This window comes from Schistocerca cancellata, chromosome 7 (assembly GCF_023864275.1).
Source record: "Schistocerca cancellata isolate TAMUIC-IGC-003103 chromosome 7, iqSchCanc2.1, whole genome shotgun sequence".
In the NCBI taxonomy this organism is placed as follows: Eukaryota; Metazoa; Arthropoda; class Insecta; order Orthoptera; family Acrididae; genus Schistocerca; species Schistocerca cancellata.
The window spans coordinates 499,970,621-499,994,006 of NC_064632.1; the positions used below are offsets into that span (position 1 = coordinate 499,970,621).

General features: G+C 44.9%; 1 protein-coding gene across 1 annotated transcript in view; it reads left to right on the forward strand.

The window, feature by feature from the left end:
* LOC126092851 (facilitated trehalose transporter Tret1-like) overlaps positions 1 to 13,366 on the forward strand; it is a 36,025-nt gene extending 22,659 nt beyond the window's left edge. The window contains exons 3-5 of the mRNA XM_049908581.1: positions 489 to 661; positions 8,319 to 8,493; positions 12,521 to 13,366. Of these exons, the coding sequence (XP_049764538.1) occupies positions 489 to 661; positions 8,319 to 8,493; positions 12,521 to 13,366 (1,194 nt within the window). The remainder of the gene's footprint in view (positions 1 to 488; positions 662 to 8,318; positions 8,494 to 12,520) is intronic.
* Positions 13,367 to 23,386: the final 10,020 nt, after the last annotated feature.

The following is a 23,386-nucleotide window of genomic DNA, read 5'->3' on the forward strand; positions in this document are numbered from 1 at the left end:
GGGAATTGCACTGTTAAGTGCGGAGAGGTGGAAAGAGTACGCTGAAGACCTCTATGAGGCGAGGACTTGTCTCATCACGTGGTAGAACAAGAAACTGTAGTCTACAGGGAAGATACAGGGGAGCCAGCATTACAACGGCTTTGGGCGACATAAGATCAAATAAAGCATTACGGATATATAACATTTAATCAGAGTTTCTAAAATCATTGTGCGAGGTGGGGATTATTCACGTTGGTGTGTGAGTAAGAGTCTGGCGATATACTATCTGACTTTCGGAGAAACATCATCGGCACGGTCCGTGTGCCGACGGCTTAATGGTATTTGATCACGTCGTGCCGTGCCGCTCTGCTGCACTGCAGTTCCGCTCATTGCGGTCTCACCTCTAGAATAGTAGTGCTCCTTTGGAGGCTAGCAAGTAGTTGTAATTCTTGTGTGCTGAAGAGCAGTTGACGCAGCTGTGAGACAGTGGTCCCGTCTACTGCCCGCAGCTGGTGGGCCAGCACGTGGCCGTGCTGATCGTGTCTCGGGCGCTGGCGGGCGTGAGCGGTGCGGGTGGCTTCGTCGTGTGCGGCGCCTACGTGCGTGACATCTCGGAGGACGCGGTCCGCGGCTCGCTCTGCTCCTTCCTCGTCATCGCCTACATAATCGGCCTCCTCTGCAGGTAGGCGTGTGTTCCCTTCCAGCTGTCTGCTCTTTGCTCTTCATCGCCTACACGTTCGGCCTCCTCTGCAGTTGTGGACATCCGTCCTCCACAACTCTGCTCTGCTCCGTCACACTTCAACCCGCATAAGTCGCTAAATAAAGGGGCTCTTTAAGAATACCCGATGGTCATAAGTAAAGTGCAGTTACTCACAAAGGTACAATGTGGGCTGATATAACGTACGGCAGCGAAACTTGGTAGATGTGCTAAACTGTTAATGCGGGACCGATTTAGTCTGCAATAAAAAAAAAAAAAAGGTTCCAATTTTGGCCGCCAGGTGCAAATCTGCCTCTGCGAATGAAAGAGAGCATTGTAGACATGTTTCCATAAGTAATGGTTTAGGAACGGGACGTGGGCGGAAAAGATCAACAAAGCGAATGAAGCGTAATATTGAAATTTCCTGGCAGATTATAACTGTGTGAAGGACCGAGACTCGAACTCGGGACCTTTGCCTTTCGCGGGCAAGTGCTCTACCAACTGAGCTACCCAAGCACGACTCACGCCCCGTCCTCACAGCTTTACTTCCGCCAGTACCTCGTCTCCTACCTTCCAAAGGGTTTCTGTAAAGTTTGGAAGGTAGGAGACGAGGTACTGGAAGAAGTAAAGCTGTGAGGACGGGACGTGAGTCGTGCTTGGGTAGCTCAGTTGGTAGAGCACTTGCCCGCGAAAGGCGAAGGTCCCGAGTTCGAGTCTCGCCCGGCACACAGTTTTAATCTGCCAGGAAGTTTCATATCAGTGCACACTCCGCTGCAGAGTGAAAATCTCATTCTGGAAGCGTAATATTGATTGTATCAGAACTTCCGCTTACACAATTTGTTCAGTGCAGTAGTGCAAATCAGTATAAAGTTATGGATACTTGTGGGAAAAATAACATTGTCTCTTGAAGTAGCTGTGCACAGTGTATATGCAATACTATGAGATCCAGTATACCGACAAATGCGGACAAATAGTATCGCATCCGATGTCAGTAGTGCAGTATATAACGAGGCATCGACTACTGAGGTGGTAGCGGATGTAGCTCGGTATGGAGGCAGTCAGCTAAGTGTGGTGTTAATGTGTCCATACATGCCTTTACTGCAGACAGGAAACAGACACCATTAGTGACAGTGCGTGTCGTGTACGCAAATAACGATTGTGACAATGCCACGTTGAAAACAGTTATCACGTGACGAGAAAGAAAAATTATTGCATACAAGGAGATGGGACTCTCCAGGGTCAAATCATCGACAAAAAAAAAAAAAAAAAAGAAAATGGTTCAAATGGCTCTAAGCACTATGGGACTTAACATCTGAGGTCATCAGTCCCCTAGACTTAGAACTACTTAAACCTAACTAACCAAAGGACATCACACACACCCATGCCCGAGGCAGGATTCGAACCTGCGACCGTAGCGGCGGCGCGGTTCCGGACTGAAGTGCCTAGAACCACTCGGCCACAGCGGCCGGCAAATCATCGACAAATCGAATTGTTTAAGTAGAGTAATCGATAGTACATACAACTACTGCTGCCGCCAAATAAAGCATTTGAGCAGTCAGGACCGACTTCCTGATCTTGAGTCTCTTCGGCAGTATATTCTGAGCCGTCCGAATACGACTTTTGTAAAATCATAGTCGGCGAGCAGCATATTTTTACAAAAAAAAAAAAAAACCTCGAGTTTTTGCACAGCGGCACTGTTTAATTCCTCGTTTAGTGATGTGGACCAGTTTTGAAACCGAAAGATGCATCGAGCATTGAAGTTACCGCGTCCCCCTCGGTAAAGGGTGGTATTTCTGTACATTCTTCAAAGCTGGAAATTCGTCCACACTCTCGTTTACCTGAGGACCTGAAGCTTCAAGAGACGTTCGAATTATAGTGCTACAAGGGATACTTCACATATGAAGTACGAAAGTTTTCCACGCATAAAAATTTGAAGGGGGTCAGATAATGTCACTAATAATAGAGAGTGGATATTCATTTTACTAATCGTCTATAAAGTATCCATCACATATATATTTTTTGCATGGACCTGAGTTCAAGGAATTTTCTTTTTATTTCGTCTTCTAGGCAATAGTATGGCTTATTCAGCTGCTTCTGCGCTATCAGAAGTGCAAGTCATTGCTGCGACAGTTCGACTTAATGTACTCTGACCTTCTTTTATGCCTTGTGCTACACCCGTTTGGTAATATTTTATTTCCCCAAACGGTGAATTTTAGTCACATTACGGGACGCAAGAGTCGATAATTGTGAGAATGTATTTACTGTTTGGTAGGACTACTTTCAGTTGTTAATTCTAGTCCTCATATCGGATTAATTCAAAGATTAGGTTGAGCAAGGTTCATTCAGTTCTACAAAGTATCCAGTACGACGCGTAATTGTTTACCGAGGTATTTCAAGCAGTTCAAGACCGCGGCACTTGCGAAAAGCCTCACATAAAATACTGTGGAGCACAAACGAAAACATCAGAGAGAAAGTCACCTAACTTCTGTTTACCGCGTTGTCGGATTACTGCCGACTTTGTGGCGTAACAGAGGACTCTCGCTGTAGAACAGCTCGGTGCCAACTGTGGTCTTGCACTCGCTGAACCAAATAAGGGCTCCTCATATGTCACGTGCGTCTTTGTTTCGTGTCGCGACTAGTCTTACTGCAAACACAGAAGCTCTAAACGGAAGCGACCCTTGTAGTCGCATTCTTTTCGCTTCTTTCGTGCAACTGTTGCTACTTACAACCAGAACTGTCCAACCATATCTTAACTGGAAGATAAGGGTGCTTTTACACTAGCCACTTTGAGTGACTGGTGTGAAGGTTTAGATAGTAAAAATATCATGCGCTTTAAATGGCGAACCGAATCAAAATGTAGACACGAAGGGATTAATGACGTTTGCTGCCAGTGGGCACTGATTTAAATCAATGGAGAAATTTGAAAATTTATGCCAGACTGGGATTCGAACCCAGGTGTCCGGCTTGTTAGGTAGATGTGCTGATTACTGCACCATCCAGACACAGTGGTTATTGCAATTGCATGAACAACTTCTGCACGCCTCCTGTCAGATTCAAATTCGCACGTTATCCTCATACTACAGATGTATTGCCAGTTGCCCATTATCCTTGTTACACGTGATATTTCGCCGATTCCCGTAAGTGTTCCAGCGTGGTGTGCATCTGTACTCAACTGATCATTCAATGTCCTCGCCTTAATTATGTATGTGGTATCTGTTCTTTCGGACACGTTGAGAATTTGGGTCTGAAGGGAGCAGTGCTAGGGTAGTAGGTGCAGTTGCACTGGTCGCTGTTACCGAATGGAGGCAGCTGTCAGCGAATCTCCCTAGAAAGCAGGAGACCTGGGTTCGTATCCCGGTCCGACACATATTTTTCACTTTTCCCCATTGATTTAAGTCAGTGACCGCTGACAGCTAACATCATTAATTCATTTGTGTCTTGATTCATAGCGGCTACATTGGCTACATACAAAAACGAAAGCTGCCGAGTACACCTGCGGCCCACTGTTAGGGATGTAACAATTGAGATACATTGTGCCGCTCGCATCTGGCGAGTGAAACCGGTAAACATTTGTCCACTGTATCTGTGTCAAAAGCATTTTACGTAGTTGTAGCATAGCTTCATCAATTTTTAAATTTAATTTTGTGTTAAGTATTTTAGTTTAGCATATAAAATTTAAAACTACAGTGTTTAACATCGGTTGACGTTTTTGCTTTATTTCTCAATGGACTTTTGGAAAATGGGTAGTATGATATTTCGAAATTAGTTGACCAGCAACATGTTATTATAAGATTTAGCATCGTAAGATATCCGTTTTATGTGTAGAGCGCATTATGTCACACATTACTCACCACTTTCCTCTCTTCATAAGCAACTTACCTAATAACTACGCTGTCGGCCGGCCGTTAAACTCTCCCTCTCTCTCTCTCTTAAGTATATTGTACGACATATTATTAGAAGGACTCATTGAATTCACTGACTACATGCCATTATTATACGTTTCATGAAGTCATATGCAGTGACAATGAAAAAGAAAGCAATCACTGCTGGTTCATTCAATACAGCTACAGCCCTATGACATACCGAAGGGCGTCATCTCCTTTCAGCGGTTTAGAAGGGAATTCGCTTGCAGTACAGTCAGACTGGCTTCAGTAATCCGCATTATCAGTTGTAGGCGCAAATTGCGCTAATATGAAAGTAGCCTTTACTCAGTTGGGATTGGGATGGGTTGTTTGGAGGAGGAGACCAAACATCGAGGTCATCGGTCTCGTCGGATTAGGGAAGGACGGGGAAGGAAGTCGGCCGTGCCCTTGCAGGGGAACCATCCCGGCATTTGCCTAGGGCTATTTAGGGAAATTACGGAAAACGTAAATCAGGATGGCCGCACGCGGAATTGAACCGTCGTCCTATACACCTTAGACGTTCAAATAATGGGCTCATATTTGTTGTAATCCGGTGTAAAATCTCAGCCCGGCTATGCTGGTCCCATGATTTTATCGTTTTTGGTTCCTCGAATAGCGACGTGATCTTTTCATTCGTAGTCTCATATAACTGAGTTAATGTGGGATGTTAACAGGAAGAAACATACAACAATGCAAAAGATGAAATCGCAACAGTATGCGTATGGCCTGACTACAGAAGTCATCTGTCTTGACTGACCGGCGTGGCGAAAGAGATTCCGATTGTAGAATGCAGCACGTCATAACATCACAGACAACTGGCTACCCAAATGAGAGATTGGTACAGGACGCTCAAACTGAGATTACCAGCACCCTCTCAAAAATAATTTATGATGAATTTATTTAAAATGTTTAAAACATTAATATTCTTATCGTTCTCCTTCTTCTTCTTCTTATTCTTGCGGATTATCAACGGCTGGCGCCGCTTCTCTGCTCCCAGCCGCCATCTCGTTCTGTCTTGACTTTCTTCAACGTTCATAATCCTTGCTGCCAAAGCCTCCTTCACATCATTTGGCCAGCTGCGTCATCTAGTGGGCAACCACTTTTCTTCCGCTGGAATGGCATCCCTCGCAGAATCCTATGTGGTAGACATCCCTATCCATTTCTTCCTTTGTCGGCTTAGGTCATTTCTTATCTATCCTAGTACAGCTTGAGTTGTGTCTTAATTAACCGCTCTGGGCCACAACGAGGGTCACTCCAAAAGAAATGCACACAATTTTTTTTTAAATCCATCTTTTATTCTACATGTTTGAAAGTTTTACAGTATGTAGATATATCCTTTAGGAACAATATTTTCATTTCTCCACATAATTTCCATCCCTCTGAACTGCCCTATGCCATCTTGGAACCAGCGCCTGTATACCCGCACGGTAAAATTCTGGACCAACCTGTTGGAGCCACTGTTTGGCAGCGCGCACAAGGGAGTCATCATCTTCAAACCTTGTTCCACGAAGAGAGTCCTTCAGTTTCCCAAAGAGATTATAGTCACATGGAGCCACGTTGTCCGAATTTTGTGATCGCTCCCATGGTTTTTTGACTGACATGTGGCCGTGCATTGTCGTGCAACAGCAAAACATCGTGCTTTTGCCAATGTGGTCGAACACGACTCTGTCGAACTTGAAGTTTCTTCAGTGTCGTCACATATGCATCAGAATTTATGGTGGTTCCGCTTGGCATGATGGCCAGAAGCAAGAGTCCTTCAGAATCGAAAAACACCTTAGCCATAATTTTTCCAGCAGAAGGTGTGGATTTGAATTTTTTTTCCCTTGGGTGAATTTTGCATGATGCCACTCCATTGATTGTCTCTTCGTCTCTGGTGAAAAATGATGCAGCCATGTTTCATCACCTGTCACAATTCTTCCAAGAAATTCATCTCCACCATTGTCGTACTGTTCCAAAAGTTGGCTGCATACCGTTTTTCTTGTTTCTTTGTGAGCCACTGTCAGCATCCTGGGAACCCACCTGGCACAAACCTTTTTTAACGCCAACGCTTTCAGTATTCTGCAAACACTTCCTTCCCCTATCCCAACGTATCGTGACAATTCGTTCACTGTGATGCGTCTCTCAGCAGTCACCAATTCGTTTACTCTCTGCACACTGTCTGGAGTGTGTGCAGTACGAGGCCTGCCGCTGTGAGGACAATCATCAATACTGCCGCGCCCGCTTTCATCACGTAACCTGCTTGCCCACCGACTAACTGTACTGCGATCGACAGCAGCATCTCCATACACCTTTTTCAACCTATTGTGGATGTTTCGCACGGTCTCGTTTTCACAGCACAGGAATTATATGACAGCACGTTACATCTGACGAACGTCAAGTGCAGCAGCCAACTTGAAGACATGCTGTGACGCCGCCACTCATGGGAACAGGTGGATCTAAGTTTGAAAACAAGCGGGAAGGATGTATCTACACACTGTAAAACTTTCACACATGCATAATGAAAACTGTATTTTTACAAAAATAGTGTGCATTCCTTTTGGAGTGACCCTCGCACATTCTTATTCATTATACACATCGCCTACTGCAACCTCGTTGGTTTGCATATTTTTGGAGGAGTTAGTACGGACACTAACATGAAAAAAGTCCAGTACATGCATCCGTTAAAAGCTATGGGTACTTTTCAGTGGAAGAGGTGTGTTCATAGTAGCAAAGATGAAAAATTGCTCATAGCTCTTAAGGTATGAATTTCAGAGCACTTGTATCCTCGATACTGTCTCCTCGTTTTGGTTCACCCTAACATCTCTGAAACTTGCCTGTCCTACAATCTTTGCAGCAAGACTACTGATACACGTATTCCACTCTCAGAGGACTCTGTCGTTTCTGGACTAGTGTCTCTTACGTGAAATTGATACTTTAACCCATCTCCACCGTTCCTAAAAATTTGTAACACCATCGCGGAATAATCACCGTGTAAAAATGAGCTACCACGGTATTCGTTCAGCAATAAGACGAACCAAGTTTCTTTCATAGTTAGTTTGGAAGTGGAGACCCTAGTTTCTACATCTACATCTACATTTATACTCCGCAAGCCACCCAATGGTGTGTGGCGGAGGGCACTCTACGTGCCACTGTCATTACCTCCCTTTCCTGTTCCAGTCGCGTATGGTTCGCGGGAAAAACGACTGCCGGAAAGCCTCCGTACGCGCTCGAATCTCTCTAATTTTACATTCGTGATCCCCTCGGGAGGTACAAGTAGGGGGAAGCAATATATTCGATACCTCATCCAGAAACGCACCCTCTCGAAACCTAGACAGCAAGCTACACCGCGATGCAGAGCGCCTCTCTTGTAGAGTCTGCCACTTGAATATGCTAAACATATCCGTAACGCTATCACTTTTACCAAATAACCCTGTGACGAAACGCGCCGCTCTTCTTTGGATCTTCTCTATCTCCTCTGTCAACCCGATCTGGTACGGATCCCACACTGATGAGCAATACTCAAGTATAGATCGAACGAGTGTTTTGTAAGCCACCTCCTTTGTTGATGGACTACATTTTCTAAGGACTCTCCCGATGAATCTCAGCCTGGCACCTGCCTTACCAACAATTAATTTTATATGATCATTCCACTTCAAATCGTTTCGCACGCATACTCCCAGATATTTTACAGAAGTAACTGCTACCAGTGTTTGTTCCGCTATCACATAATCATACAATAAAGGCTCGGTGTCGTGTCGCAGCTACGCCCTGCCTCTGGCGCTGTCCTACACGATGACGGCGGTGGTGTCTCTGGTGCTGTCCGCCGCCTCCCTGGCGGGCCTCTTCTGGTTGCCGGACACGCCCTGGTACTACTTCAGCAAGGACCGCCCCGACGAAGCCAAGGCCTCTCTGCGCTGGTTCAGGGTCGGCAAGACCGTAAGTACACTCTGCTCTCTCCATGTACCGTATCACACATCATTTTCTGTGCTACTGCGAACAAAACGAGATACAAATACCTTGGTTACACCAATCAGTGTCAATTCCATAGCAGCTGAAAGTATCTAACGTAAAATGTTTACGATGGGAAAAGGCGGAAAGTATGTATCAAAAATATTTATGAAACTTCCTGGCAGATTAAAACTGTATGCCGGACCGAGACTCGAACTCGGGACCTTTGCGTTTCACGGGCAAGTGCTCTACCATCTGAGCTACCCTAGCACGAATCACGCCCCGTCCTCACAGCTCTACTTCTGCCAGTATCTCGTCTCCTACCTTCCAAACTTCACAGAAGCTCTCCTGCGAACCTTGCAGAAATAGCACTCCTGGAAGAAAGGATATTACGGAGACATGGCTCAGCCACAGCCTGGGGGTTGTTTCCAGAATTAGGTTTTCACTCTGCAGCGGAGTGTGCGCTGATACGTAACTTCCTGGAGGAGAGCTTCTGTGAAGTTTCGAAGGTAGGAGACGAGGTACTGCCAGAAGTAGAGCTGTGAGGACGCGAAAAGCAAAGGTTCCGAGTTCGAGTCTCGGTCCGGCACACAGTTCTAATCTGCCAGGAAGTTTCATAATAGCGCACATTCCGCTGCAGAGTGAGGATCTCACTCTGGAAAATAATTTAATTTGTAAATTTCTAATGAAAGGAACTTCGAACATTGACAGTATTAAATGAAACCAAGCTTTTCGTGGAAAGGCTTACTGACAATGACATAACATTACGTGTCGAGCATGTGTTTGTATCTAGTTTCCAACTGTCGTTTGACAAGTCCTGCATACTGTGCATGGGCGACCGTTACGATGGACTGATCAACTTGAAATTCATGTCACTTGTGAGCGAGATTTATCTGTTTATACGACTACGTGGTGTCTCTTCTTTTGGACATGTCCGAAAGAATAGACAGCACGTATTTATATAATTAATTCGCCTACGTGGGCAACGGATCCACATCCTTATGTGCGTATGAACAAGTACATTTGACCTCCTGCGGGAATCTCAGAGTAACGAGCATGTAGGAATTGATAGGGACTGCGGGTAGATAAAGCTCGGTGGGGGGGGGGGGGGGGGGGGGGGGTGGAAAGGATGTGACGCGTGCTGAGACAGTCTGCGCACGTGTGGTTATACAGTGTCCCGGTTGCCGGAGTGGTTAATGTACCTGCGTAATAAGCAGGAGATCCCGGATTCGAATTCCGATCCGGTACACATTTTTACTCCTCGCCTCTATTTCCGCGTAACTTCCCAATGCAGCTTGCATCAATAATCCCTTTGTTTGTTTTCTTTTCTCAATTTACGTACAGTATACGGGGTGGTCCATTGATAGTGACAGTGCCAAATATCTCACGAAATAAGCATCAAACAAATAAAAACTACAAAGAACGAAACTCGTCCAGATTGAAGGGGTTGTAACAAGATGGCGCTATGGTTGGCCTGCTAGATGGCGCTGCCATAGGTCAAACGGTTATCAACTGCGCTTTATTTAAAATAAGAACCGTCATTTTTATTACATATTCGAGTAGTACGTAAAGAAATATGAATGTTTTAGTTAGATCGCTTTTTTCGCTTTGTTATAGATGGCGCTGTAATAGTCACAAACGTATAAGTACATGGTATCACGTAACATCCTGCCAGTGCGGACGGTATTTGTTTCGCGATACATTACCCGTGTTAAAATGGACCGTTTACCAATTGCGGAAAAGGTCTATATCGGGTTTATGTATGGCTATTGTGATCAAAATGCCCAACGGGCGTTTGCTATGTATGCTGCTCGCTATCCTGGACGACATCATCCAAGTGTCCCGACCGTTCGCAGGATAGTTATTTAAGAAAACAGGAACGTTCTGCCACACGTGAAACATCAACCACGACCTGCAACAAATGAAGATGCGCAAGTAGGTGTTTTAGCTGCTGTCGCGACTAATCTGCACATCAGTAGCACACAAATAGCGCGAGAATCGGGAATCTCAAAAACGTCGGTGTTGAGAATGCTACATCAACATCGATTGCACCCGTACCATATTTCGATGCACCAGGAATTGCATGGCGACGACTTTGGACGTCGTGTACAGTTCTGCCACTGGGCTCAAGAGAAATTACGGGACGATGACAGATTTTTTGCACGCGTTCTATTGCCGGCCTGTTTAGCCGTGCGGTTCTAGACGCTTCAGTCTGGAACCGCGTGACCGCTACGGTCGCAGGTTCGAATCCTGCCTCGGGCATGGATGTGTGTGATATCCTTAGGTTAGTTAGGTTTAAGTAGTTCTAAGTTCTAGGGGACTGATGACCTTAGAAGTTAAGTCCCATAGTGCTCAGAGCCATTTGAACCATCTAGGGGACTGATAAGCGTCATTCACCAACAGCGGTAACGTAAACCGGCGTAAATTGCACTATTGGGCAACGGAAAATCCACGATGGCTGCGACAAGCGGAACATCGGAGACCTTGGCAGGTTAATGTATGGTGCGGCATTATGGGAGCAAGGATAATTGGCCCCCATTTTAACGATGGTAATCTAAATGGTGCAATGTATGCTGATTTCCTACGTAATGTTCTACAGATGTTACTACAAGATGTTGCACTGCATGAAAGAATGGCGATGTACTTGCAACATGATGGATGTACGGCATAAAGCTTGCGTGCGGTTGAAGCGGTATTGAATAGCATATTTTATGACAGGTGGACTGGTCGTCGAAGCACCATACCATGGCCCGCACGTTTACCGGATCTGACGTCCCCGGATTTCTTTCTGTGGGGAAAGTTCAAGGGTATTTGCTATCGTAATCCACCGACAACGCCTGACAACATGCGTCAGCGCATTGTCAATGCATGTGGAACATTACCGAAGGCGAACTACTCGCTGTTGAGAGGAATGTCTTTACACGTATTGCCAAATGCATAGAGGTTGACTGGCATAATTTTGAGCATTTAGTGCATTAACAGCATGTAACAGCATGTGTTCTCAGAAACGATAAGTCCACAAAGGTACATGTATCACATTGGAACAACCGAAATAAAATGTTCGAACGTACCTACGTTCTGTATTTTAATTTAAGAAACCTACCTGTTACGAAATGTTCTTCTAAAATTGTGAGCCATATATTTGTGACTATTACAGAGCTATCTATCACAAAGCGAAAAAAGTGGTCCAACTAAAACATTCATATTTCTTCACCTACTACACGGATATGTAATAAAAATGGGGGTTCCTATTAAAAAAAAAAACGCAATTTATATCCGTTTGACATATGGCAGCGCCATCTAGCGGGCCAACCGTAGCGCCATCTGGTTTCCCCCTTCAAGCTAGACAAGTTTCATTCTGTGTAGTTTTTTCGTCTGAGGCTTATTTCGTGAGATATTTGCCTGGTCACGATCAATGGACCACGCTGTATATCAGTTGGATGCGTGTTAATGTTTTTCTTTAAAATCCAACATTCTCAAAATGACATTTTTCAATAAAAATGGCTTTTGTTCTCGGAAGCTTCTAAATCTACTCCTCTGAATTATTTACCAAGTAACATAGATGATGTCGTGATATTGCAGATCTACTTTAGTAGCATTTAGTTTAATAGTTAAAACTGAAGGAATTGAAATTGTGAAAATGTACATAAAAATTATATGTCTAGGAAAAGAAATCGTAACTTTTTTCCTAACTGCCGTTTTAAAGTGATTGCAGAGCAATATATTCACAGAAAACATGTGGTAAAAAACCTCGTATTTATATATTCTACAGGTCCTGAGAAAGCGGGGCATTTATATAGGCATTTTAAGATTGTCAAGATAGGGTGGTACGACTCCACTTATAGTTTATTTTTAGATCGACACAGTTTTTTTCGCTTGAACCTTTTGGTCTTTACTGACAACAAAGAAAACAAAGTGATCCCTGGTAAAAAAAAAAAAAAGAAAAAATAATTGGAGACCACTGCTCTACGGTGGTCACGATAGAGAGGATGCTGATGCGAGGGGCGCTTTGCAGGAGGAGGAACTGGAGACGGAGTTCGCAATGAGGCAGGCGGCGGTGGAAAAGAAGAAGCTGGAAGACGCCGAGCGGCACGTGTCTCTGCGCGACCTGTTCGCCACCAAGGCCAACCGGCGCGCCTTCGCCATCGGGATGGTGGTGTGCGCCAACCAGCAGCTGAGCGGCATCATCGCGGTGGTGTCGTACGCCGAGGGCATCTTCTCGGCGGCGGGCGGCGCCATCGACCCCGCGCTCAGCGCCGTCGTGGTGGGCGCCTCCCTGCTGGGCGGCGTCGCCGTCTCGACGCTGCTGACGGACCGCGCGGGCCGCCGCGCGCTGCTGTTGCTTAGCAACGCGGGCATCGCCGTCTCGACGGCGGCGCTGGGCGCCCACTTCTACGTGACGCGCGCCGGCGGCTGGTCGCCCGGCTGGCTGCCCATCGCCTCCCTGTGCGTCTTCGTCGTGACCGTCTCGCTGGGCGTCTACCCGGTGCCCTACGTCGTGCTCGCCGAGATCTTCTCGCCGCGCATCCGCGAACTGGCCACCTCGCTCGGGCTGACGCTGCTGTGGGGCGTGTGCTTCCTGGTCGCCAAGCTGTACCCGTCCGTGGCCGCTGCCTGGGGCGACCACGTGTGCTACTGGTTCTTCTGCGCCAGCTGCGTCGCCTGCGGGCTCTTCATCGCGCTGGTGATGCCCGAAACCAAGGGCCGCTCGCTCGAGGACATCCAGAACGACCTCGCGGCCGGCAGGCTCTGCGGCAGGAGGGCCAAGACCGAGGAGGCGATCTTCAGCTCGTCCAGGTGGCTCACGCTCAGCGGCCAGAACCTCAGCGTCAACAATCAGAAGAAAGAGATCGTCTGGTGAACGTCTCCATCCGTAAGGGGTGTGCCATGACCTCGCGCCACTGGATCCTAATCTTGTTCCGTCCATACGATGTGGAAAGGCTCTACTATTTGTTACGTTGTACCCTTCACTTCGAAGACGGGGTCGATGCAGCTCTCCAAGCTAGTCTATTGAGTGTAAGTCTTCTGGGCTCCGTACGAGTACTGCAACCTGCCCAATTGCAGAGGTTTACTGTATTGTTTCCCACAACAATGTTCACCCTCAAAGTATCCCTCCACAGCCAAATTAACTATTCGTTGATGCCTCACGATGCGCCCATTAGTCCATCGTTGTTGAACTGTTATTAGGAAAAAAAATGTTTCAAATGGCTCTGAGCACTATGGGACTTAACTTCTGAGGTCATCAGCCCCCTAGAACGAAGAACTACTTAAACCTAACTAACCTAAGAACATCACTCACATCCATGCCCGAGGCAGGATTCGAAACTGCAACCGTAGCAGTCGCGCGGTTCCAGACTGTAGCGCCTAGAACCGCTCGGCCACCCCGGCCGGCTGTTTGGAAAAGTACTACTGTTTATGATGGTGCAGTATCCAGTTCGACATTCGTCACTCCTGCTTTCCACACTAATTTATCTCCGGCTAACACTCACAACCTTCTTTACGTTCGCAACTGCTTTACTATATTCAAACTCCACTCTCCTTTCGCCTGCCACTCCTAAGAAAGTCTTGCATAACCCTTTACAGTCTTTTATCCATATTGTACCATAAACTCACTACTCTCTCATTCGTTACAGAGCTTAATTTATTACCCGATGTACCCATACCAACCTCGTCATTCTTCTCTAATGTCACAGTATCTTCTTGGGTGTTCTGTTCAAAATGTTCAAATGTGTGTGTAATCTTATGGGACTTAACTGCTAAGGTCATCAGTCCCTAAGCTTACACACTATTTATACCTAAATTATCCTAAGGACAAACACACACACCTATGCCCGAGGGAGGACTCGAACCTCCTCCGGGACCAGCCGCACAGTCCAGGACTGCAGCGCCCGAGACCGCTCGGCTACTCCCGCGCGGCGGGTGTTCTGTTTATCGTCCATATTTCACTTCCATGTTCTACAGTTAACACTACAATATACTACAATTTATATTTGATGTTAAAATTTTAGTCTTCTTCAGAAGTGTTTTTCCTACTGCCATTCTACGTTTTATCTCCTGCCGTTATGATACAAAACAACACACAACAGGCATCTGTGCCAGTCACACGTTTTACCAATATTTACGATGCGATTTGACGATTTGTACCCCGTGCTCATGCGGATGTAGTTTATCGTGACATATGCATTTCTGGATGAGCCGGTCGCCTGCTTTGGTTTTCAATTTAGAACACCTGTGTGGTACCATCACATACACACATTTATGTGGTATAACCGCATATAAAACAAAACAAAAAAATACAAAAATGACAAACAAATTGGCAGACAAGTACACGAAACGTAGTGTAGAGTGATTGCATGCATCAGAAAAACCAGCGAAAAGCTGTACAAAGTCTGAATAATACAGATGTAGACAGAGAGGACTATTTTCTTGGACTCAATGACAGCTTGGTCCCTTTTTTCCAAAATAATTTCCATGATTTTTTAGACAATGGCTAGGTAAAATATTCCTACTTAATTAGTTCCTCTTTTAACCACGTTATTGAACCTAAAACCTCAGTGATGGAGTTAATGAAGATACCGGATAACTTCCGTATCCTACTTTATCGCGTTTGAAAAGTATTGCTGATTTCTTGTGGAGTCTTCATATACAATTTCAGACATACGAGATACTATCGCTCTTACGATAACGTCACCTGGTCTTCAGAAAAATATATCAACTGGCATTACACCGAAAGCATGAAGTTATTTCTGAAGCGCTCAAAGAAATAAATACTATGATTCATACGTTCATTTCTTAGCACAACCCTGGACAACTACACTTTGATCCAGTAATGTTTACTATCCTCGTCCACCATATCATTATCCCTGATTTATTCTGAATCGTGAATCAGTTAAGACTCAGACATCTTCAATAAAATTAGGTCAGTTCGATGACTCCAACGATAAACTTTATCGAGAACATGGGCATCCCGCGAGTTCCTCATTGCATCAACGGAAGATTCCAGTTTCTGGTGCAAATGTAACGGGCGATATGGAATTTACGTAAGACCTTTCTTTCTTTTCTTTTCTTTCCAACCTCCAACCATTTCGTCTCAGAGAAGCACCTGTAACCTACGTCCTCAATAATCTGCTGGATGTATTCCAATCGCTGGCCGTTGTGGCCGAGCGGTTCTAGGCGCTTCAGTCTGGAACCGCGATGCTCCTACCGTCGCAACTTCAAATCCGGCCTCGGGCCTGGATGTATGTGCTGTCCTTTGGTTAGTTAGGTTTAAGAAGTTATGAGTCTAGGCGACTGATGACCTATGTTAAGTCCCATAGTGCTTAGAGACATTTGAACCAATTTTGTATTCCGATCTCTGCCCTCCTCTACAGTTTTAAACCTCTACAGCTCCATGAAATACCATGGAAGACATTCCCTAATGTCTTAAAGATGTCCTATCATCCTGTTCTATTTGTACTGAGCCAAATAACCTAATAAGCAGTCAACCTCTCGATGAATTTTTTGCGTTATAGCAGATTTAATCCGATTTCAAAAGATCCTGTGAAACATGTGGCGATGTAAAACATCTATGGTATTCAACACATCACATGGACTCGTTCTTCTACTCTGTAAAGAGCTCTCAGATCACGTATCATTGAGGGTGCTAACTTTCAGATTTCATATCTGAATTCGACTGAAAATACGCAGAGTTTTAATCTGCAGACAACGTTACCATGCAATACTCCAATAGCATCTAGCACTTATAGTCAGTGGTATGCAAATTTATGTGTGACTGAATAATTTTTGTATCAAAATCAAAATAATACAAGTAGATATAAAAAAAATAAACTTGTTGTGAATTTTAGTATACAGTAAACCCTAGCAGGTAATCGACCTTCTTCGCCACATAATACAATGGTCAATCTGCTTCGACGGATGCATACAGTTGTTAATTCAACATGTATGGTAAGGTAAGTCAGAGGAGGTCACAAAAATACAGGCACACACAGAAAGAAAGTAACAAACACACACACACACACACACACACAGACACACCACTTTTGACAATTATGGTGACAACAGCCGGCAAGTCATTATATGCTTCAGCCCTGTATTAACGAAAGGAAGAGAAGAATTTAGCGTGGCATGGATGCCTGATTCGCAGAGGTGTCGTTGGTCCTGTTCTTGGAGGATCTTTTTTCGGCCGATGTTTTACCGGATTCCTGATATTCACGGTACACTCGTGAAATGGTCGTACCGGAAAAATCCCCACTTAATCGGTACCTCGGAGATGCCGCGTCCCATCGCTCGTGGGCCGACTATAACACTACGTTCAAAACGACTTAAATCTTAATAACCTGCCATTGTAACAGCAGTAACCGATTTAACAACTGCACCAGACACTTGTTGTCTTACATAGGCGTTACCGACGGAAACGCAGGGCCGTATTCCGCCTGTTTACATATCTCTGTATTTCAATACGCACGCCTATACCAGTTTCTTCGGCGCTTTAGTATATTTGTCACGTTATAATATATGATTCCCGGTGTTAAAACAGACATTCTAAACACATTCTCACAGTCACAGGAGATCGCGTTGGTGCTTCAGCAAATTGGAGCTACAGCATACAAAGATAAACTGCCTATTGGCTTCTGTCTCGGGTTCTTCGGCCGACGTTCATCTAATGATGAACAGCACACGTGCTGGCGAAACGTCAGAAAAATCATTAGATGAACGTCGGCCGAAGAACCCGAGACAGAAGCCAATAGGCAGTTTGTCAACAAATGGCCACGAAAGCCTTAACAATTTTGTATACAAAGATAATGTTGGACCTTCGGTATGGATGCGTTCATCCCTCTCTAAAAACGACAATATCTAGCGTTTCAAATTTTTTTTACCTCACATCTTGACACTAGTGTAGCTATTTCACTGTTAAGCTATAGAAAGAGGAGCGAAAAGACTTGTCGAAAATTTAGGTTGAAGAAACATGGAAAGGACACCGTCAGAAGAATTTAGCTTCTAGATGATGATTTATTGCGGTCAATAACACGGTCATGATAGTTCTTTCTGAATATCAACATAGACATACCGCTGTTCTAAAATAAGAAATTACTGCAGCGTTTTTCTCCAGGAACTTTTAATAGAAGCTATATTCAAAATGTCGGGCTATGACGAGACAAATATATGATTCATGGCTGATAAAACTACACACATCCAAAAAAAGGTTTGCATCACCTCTGTCCCTAGAATTACTGAAGATAGATGTTGACTGTGGGTATTGTATCACAGACAAAGTCCCTGTGATTGTTCAGAGATGTCACTGAACCCGCCCAAAGATGTAAACAACCATGAATGAGCAGAGCCTTTTAGACGGAGGAGGTCTGACAGCCGAGTGCTTCGAACCAAACTACCAGAAGGAGGTACACGGCTCGTATTGTCTGGAGTTCAACCACGCCTCGACGGTCAATACCGTGGTTGGATTTCGTCCGCATTGTTACTTTGTGGCAGGAATGGCTCTCAACAAGGGAAGTGTTCAAGCGTCTTGGAGTGAACCAAAGTGATGTTGTTCGGACATGGAGCAGATACAGAGAGACGGTAACTGTCGATGACATGCCTCGTTCAGGCCGCCCAAGGGCTACTACTGCAATGGATGACCGCTACCTGCGGATTATGGCTCGCATGTACCCTGAAACCAACGCCACCATGTTGAATAATACTTTTCGTGCAGCGAGAGGACGTCGTGTTATGACTCAAACTGTGCGCAATAGGCTGCATGATGCGGAACTTCACTCCAGACGTCCATGGTGAGGTCCATTTTTGCAACCACGATACCATGCAGCGCGGTACAGATGGGCCCAACAACATGCCGAATAGAGTGCTCAGGATTAGCATCACGTTCTCTTCACTGATGAGTGTCGCATATGCCTTCAACCAGACAATGGTCGGAGGCTTGTAACCCGTTCAGGTTGAACGCCTTAGACATACTGTCCGGCGAGTGCAGCATGGTGGAGGTTCCCTGCTATTTTGGGGTGGCAATATGTGGGGCCGACATACGCCGCTGGTGGTCATGGAAGGCGCCGTAAGAACTGTACGATACGTCAATGCCGTCTTCCAACCGATAGTACAACTATATCGACAGCATACTGGCGAGACAATCGTCTTCATGGACGACAATTCGGCCCCCATAGTGCACACCTTGTGAATGACTTGCTTCACGATAAAGGCATCGCTCGACTAGAGTGGCCAGCATGTTCTCCAGACATGAACCCTATCGAACTCGCCTGGATAGATTGAAAAGGGCTGTGTATGGACGACGTGACCCACCAACCACTCTGATGGATCTACGCCTAATCGCCGTTGAGGAGTGGGACAATCTGGAGCTACAGTGCCTTGATGAACTTGTGGGTAGTATGCCACGACGAATACAGGCATGAATCGATGCAAGAGGACGTGCTACTGGGTGTTAGAGGTACCGTGTGTACAGCAATCTGGACCAATACCTCTGAAGGTCTCGTTGTATGGTGGTACAACATGCAATGTGTGGTTTTCACGAGCAATAAAAAGGGCGGAAATGATGTTTATGTTGATCTTTATTCCAATTTTCTGTACAGGTTCTGGAACTCTCGGAACCGAGTTGATGCAAAACGTTTTTGATGTCTGTATCTACTATCGGAATAACGTCGTAACTACACTCTAATATGTTAGACTTAAGATGGTCAACTGACTTTTGCACACTGGGTGGTTCATTAGCGTCCTCGTGGTGGAAGAAACTGTACTAATACTGCCATGAGTCGCTACTTAACGGAACAAGAATAAAATGAACAGGTAAATTAAAAGTATGTCATGTGATTGGCTAAACATTTAATAAAACAAGTGCCGAGCCATCCACTCAGAGCCCGTTGTATCATCTCCTGAACACTGTAGCTATGAGGCGCAACACAACAGAAAATTTGAAATGAGTTTTGTACTGAAATCTATTTCATTTATGGTGGTGGACAGGTCTCCAGCCGAGATGAAGGCAGTCATTGTGTTACTATATAAAAGACTTGTAGTTAAAATATGTTGCCCCGAAAGTGGTATTCCTTATGCATCACCTACATTATCTGATCGGAAGTATATGGACACCTAGTTGTTAATATAGAAAGGCCTGATAAAATTGGGGTGTTACTATCCACAAACCTTTGTCTCACAGTTGCTGCTGTATGATAGGGAACAATGCAATTATGATACAATCATCATCTCCAAACTGTCCCCCTATTGTAAGCAGCTCACAGTGCTGTAAAATGTTTCCATATCCTGCCACATTTAGCGTTTTCTCAACAGCAGTATGGGTACCACAGCGTAACGTTGGAAGACCCCCAACAATAGTAACACCTCTTCCGTATGTCAGTTGTCACTACAAACAATGAGAGGCATTCTCCAAACCCAAATTGTTCCATCGGACTGACTGGATGTACAGCGTGATTCAACACTCAAAAGCAATCGTTTCCAGTCATCCACTGTCTAGTGCCGCTACTCGACCACAGTATCCCAGTCTTCTTAACTCCCTTCGCATAGACATTTGTGCTAGTTCGACTACTGGCTGCACTCTGGAAGTCACAAGTGATTCCTCCCGCTGATTTCACGCTATTTTTTCCAATCACATTCCACAATGCCCGAAGGTCCCTGTCCGTCTGTACATGGGAGCTGCTTATTCTCGGTTTAGCTATGGTTATTCCTCCATATTTTCATTTCAGATTCACATCACTAACAGTCAACTTGGAATGCTTTATAACGGTTGAGATGTCCCTGATGGATTTTTTTCTCAGTTGACACCCAATCACTAGTCAACATTCGAAGTTACACGACTCTCCGGACTCTCTGTGACTGCTTCCCTACTGATAACTCTCCTTGCCCCCTTTTATAGTGATGGGTCTGCCTCCCGTCACGTCGAGCGGTCAGTTCCTAACTAACAAGGGAACATCCCCATCGCACCCCCCTCAGATTTAATTATAAGTTGGCACAGTGGATAGGCCTTGAAAAACTGAACACAGATCGATCGAGAAAACAGGAAGAAGTTGTGTGGAACTATGAAAAAAGAAGCAAAATATACAAACTGGGTCGTCCATGCGCAAGATAGGCAATATTGCGGGCCATGCGAAGCGTGGAGCTCCGTGGTCCCGTGGTTAGCGTGACCAGTTGCCGAAGGACAGGTCCTTGGTTCAAATCTTCCCTCGACCGAAAACTTTAACTTTTTATTTTCAGTTTATGTGAAAAACTCTTATGTTTTCATCACTTTTTTGGGGTGATTATTACATCCACAAGAAAACCTAAATCGGGCAAGGTAGAAGAAACTTTTCACGCATTCGCCAAGTGTACTAGTTAGGTGGGTCGACAACATATTCCTGTCATGTGACGCACATGCTGTCACCAGTGTCGTATACAAAATGTCAGACGTGTTTTCCTGTAGAGGAATCGGTTGACCTATGACCTTGCGATCAAATGTTTTCGGTTCCCATTGGAGAGGCACGTCCTTTCGTCAACTAATCACACGGTTTTGCGGTGCGGTCGCAAAACACAGACACTAAACTTATTGCAGTGAACAGAGACGTCAATGAACGAACGGACAGATCATAATTTTGCGAAAATAAAGAAAGCAAAATTTTCAGTGGAGGGCAGATTTGAACCAAGGACCTCTCGTTCTGCAGCTGTTCACGATAACCACAGGACCACGGCGCTCCTCGCCTCATATTGCCCTTAATATTGCCTATCTTACACATGGATTACTCAGTTTGTATATTTTGCTTATTATTTCATAGTTCCACACAACTTCTCCCTGTTTTCTCGATTGATCTGTGTTCAGTTTTTCAAGGCCTATCCATTGTGCCGACTTATAACTAAATCTGAGGGGGGTGCGATGGGGATGTTCCCTTGTAAGTAGGGGCGTCCGCCAACTTTTGATCGGATAGTGCATATGTGGATCATCCCGCCAGAGGAGGAAGCTGTTTGTCGTTGGACACTGTCCTAACCTTAATCTGGTGAGAATTAGTTCCCTGCTTTGATGTGGCTGGAATGTGGTTCCGCCGTCTCTGAATGGGAAATTCGAATGGCCGCAGTTTGTGTACCACTTTAAACCATTCGTCTTCCCACCGGCGCCTGATTTTTCTGTCCGACGATGGCAGCTGCGGGAGGCTGGCGCAGTACAGGGGACACTGTTGACTGCGCGTGTACGGTACGTCTTTCTTCTGCAATCTTAATTGCTTTCTGTACGAATGAAGCCGTACACACCCATTACAGTACGGACTGATTCTCACCATTGTTCTACGTAGTGGAATTTTATCGTTAGTTTACGTGCTAAGCGCTGATCTACTGAATAAAACTTAAACCTAAACAGTTATGTGACTGGGTAGAGATCTGGATATTCCCAAATGCAAAATCATGTAGAACCAAAGACGTAGATACTGAATGGTAGCTTCTTCTGATTTGCCGTGTAACGTCACCAATTACATCGTCAGTGCACACGTGACCCAATTACACCGACTGGGGTCTGCGTAGCAGGATAACTTCACTAATTACTCCACACGCCCCGCCTGATCAAAGGCACTCGTATCCCCCTTCTCCTTCTTCGCCTGAACTCCCCTGATTCTCGAGTTTCTGTCCAAGGACCTCAGCCTGAGATATTGCCATTCTCTTTTTCAAACTTTACTACTTTTTCCGTTTTCCCAGTACTGATGGCGAGAAAAATATGACAGAAGTCTTAAAGTGGTGAATACATATTGTATCCATTCCTGACACAGGGATTTGCATTTGGGAGGTCTGGTTACGGCCACCGGTGGCTGCATTTAACATTAATTTCGATGTTTCCCTGTATTTCAGCACCTGCACCGCCATCTAATTATTTTTCATTAGGCGTCCTATGTCAGGCTTTAGTGTCCCAGACACATTACTTTCGTCATTTTTGGGCTATCTAAGAATTAATATCATCGCTCCCAAGCCCCTTATGCTCTTCCATCCCATGTTAATGATTCGACACTCCGCGATACTATTTTACAAAATTACAAAATTTAATGTATTCGTTCGTGCCTGTTCTCCCTGTAAGTTTCTGTCGGAGATATTGTGCGCTTAAAATTTGGTCGAATATTTTTTTTCACACATTACAAGTATTACATGGCAGGAAAATGTATCCCATCCTCGCATACATATTCTTGACTGCAACATTGCTGCTTTTAGTACCAGACACAGCACTTACCAATCCTCTTTGACAACTTGGTACTTACAAGGAATTCCAGAAGTACTCAATTACTTGTACACAGCAACACCCTATATCAAATATTGGGCCCCACAACTTCTGCACTTTTGAGAGATATTTCTAATTACAGCACACTCACATTAGTGGGGTTTTAATAACCACTCTAGCCAAATTTCAGTTATGTAAACCTGTATTGCAGCGTTTCTCAGTTAATCGTTACTATTCCAGAATGTGCTCATCAACAACACGTTCCAACTTTTCAAGCTTCCGAAGAGGTAGGGACAACAACATCCCCTGAGGGATGGAATTTCTGTTCCTTTTTATATGTACTTAATGTACAAGTCACCTGTGACGTGCAAGGGGTATATCTCATTTAGTAAGGTACCTTACTGACATTAGTTCACTGAGCAGACCTATAGTAACGCACTGATACCCTACCACGCGATTTGTAAGTTCCTGACTTTTTATGACTGTACGGCCTCCGCCGTACCGAAAAGATTTAAACTGTCTCAGAAGAGATGCATTATCAAATACATATGTGTTTTTGACTTCCTTATGTATGTTCTTAACCGGCTAGGCATCAAAATAATTTTGGTTACTCACGAATTTCAAGTTCTTTATAATTTACTAATATGCTGGTACTGCAAACTGCTCAAACCAAGCGGGCACTGCAGC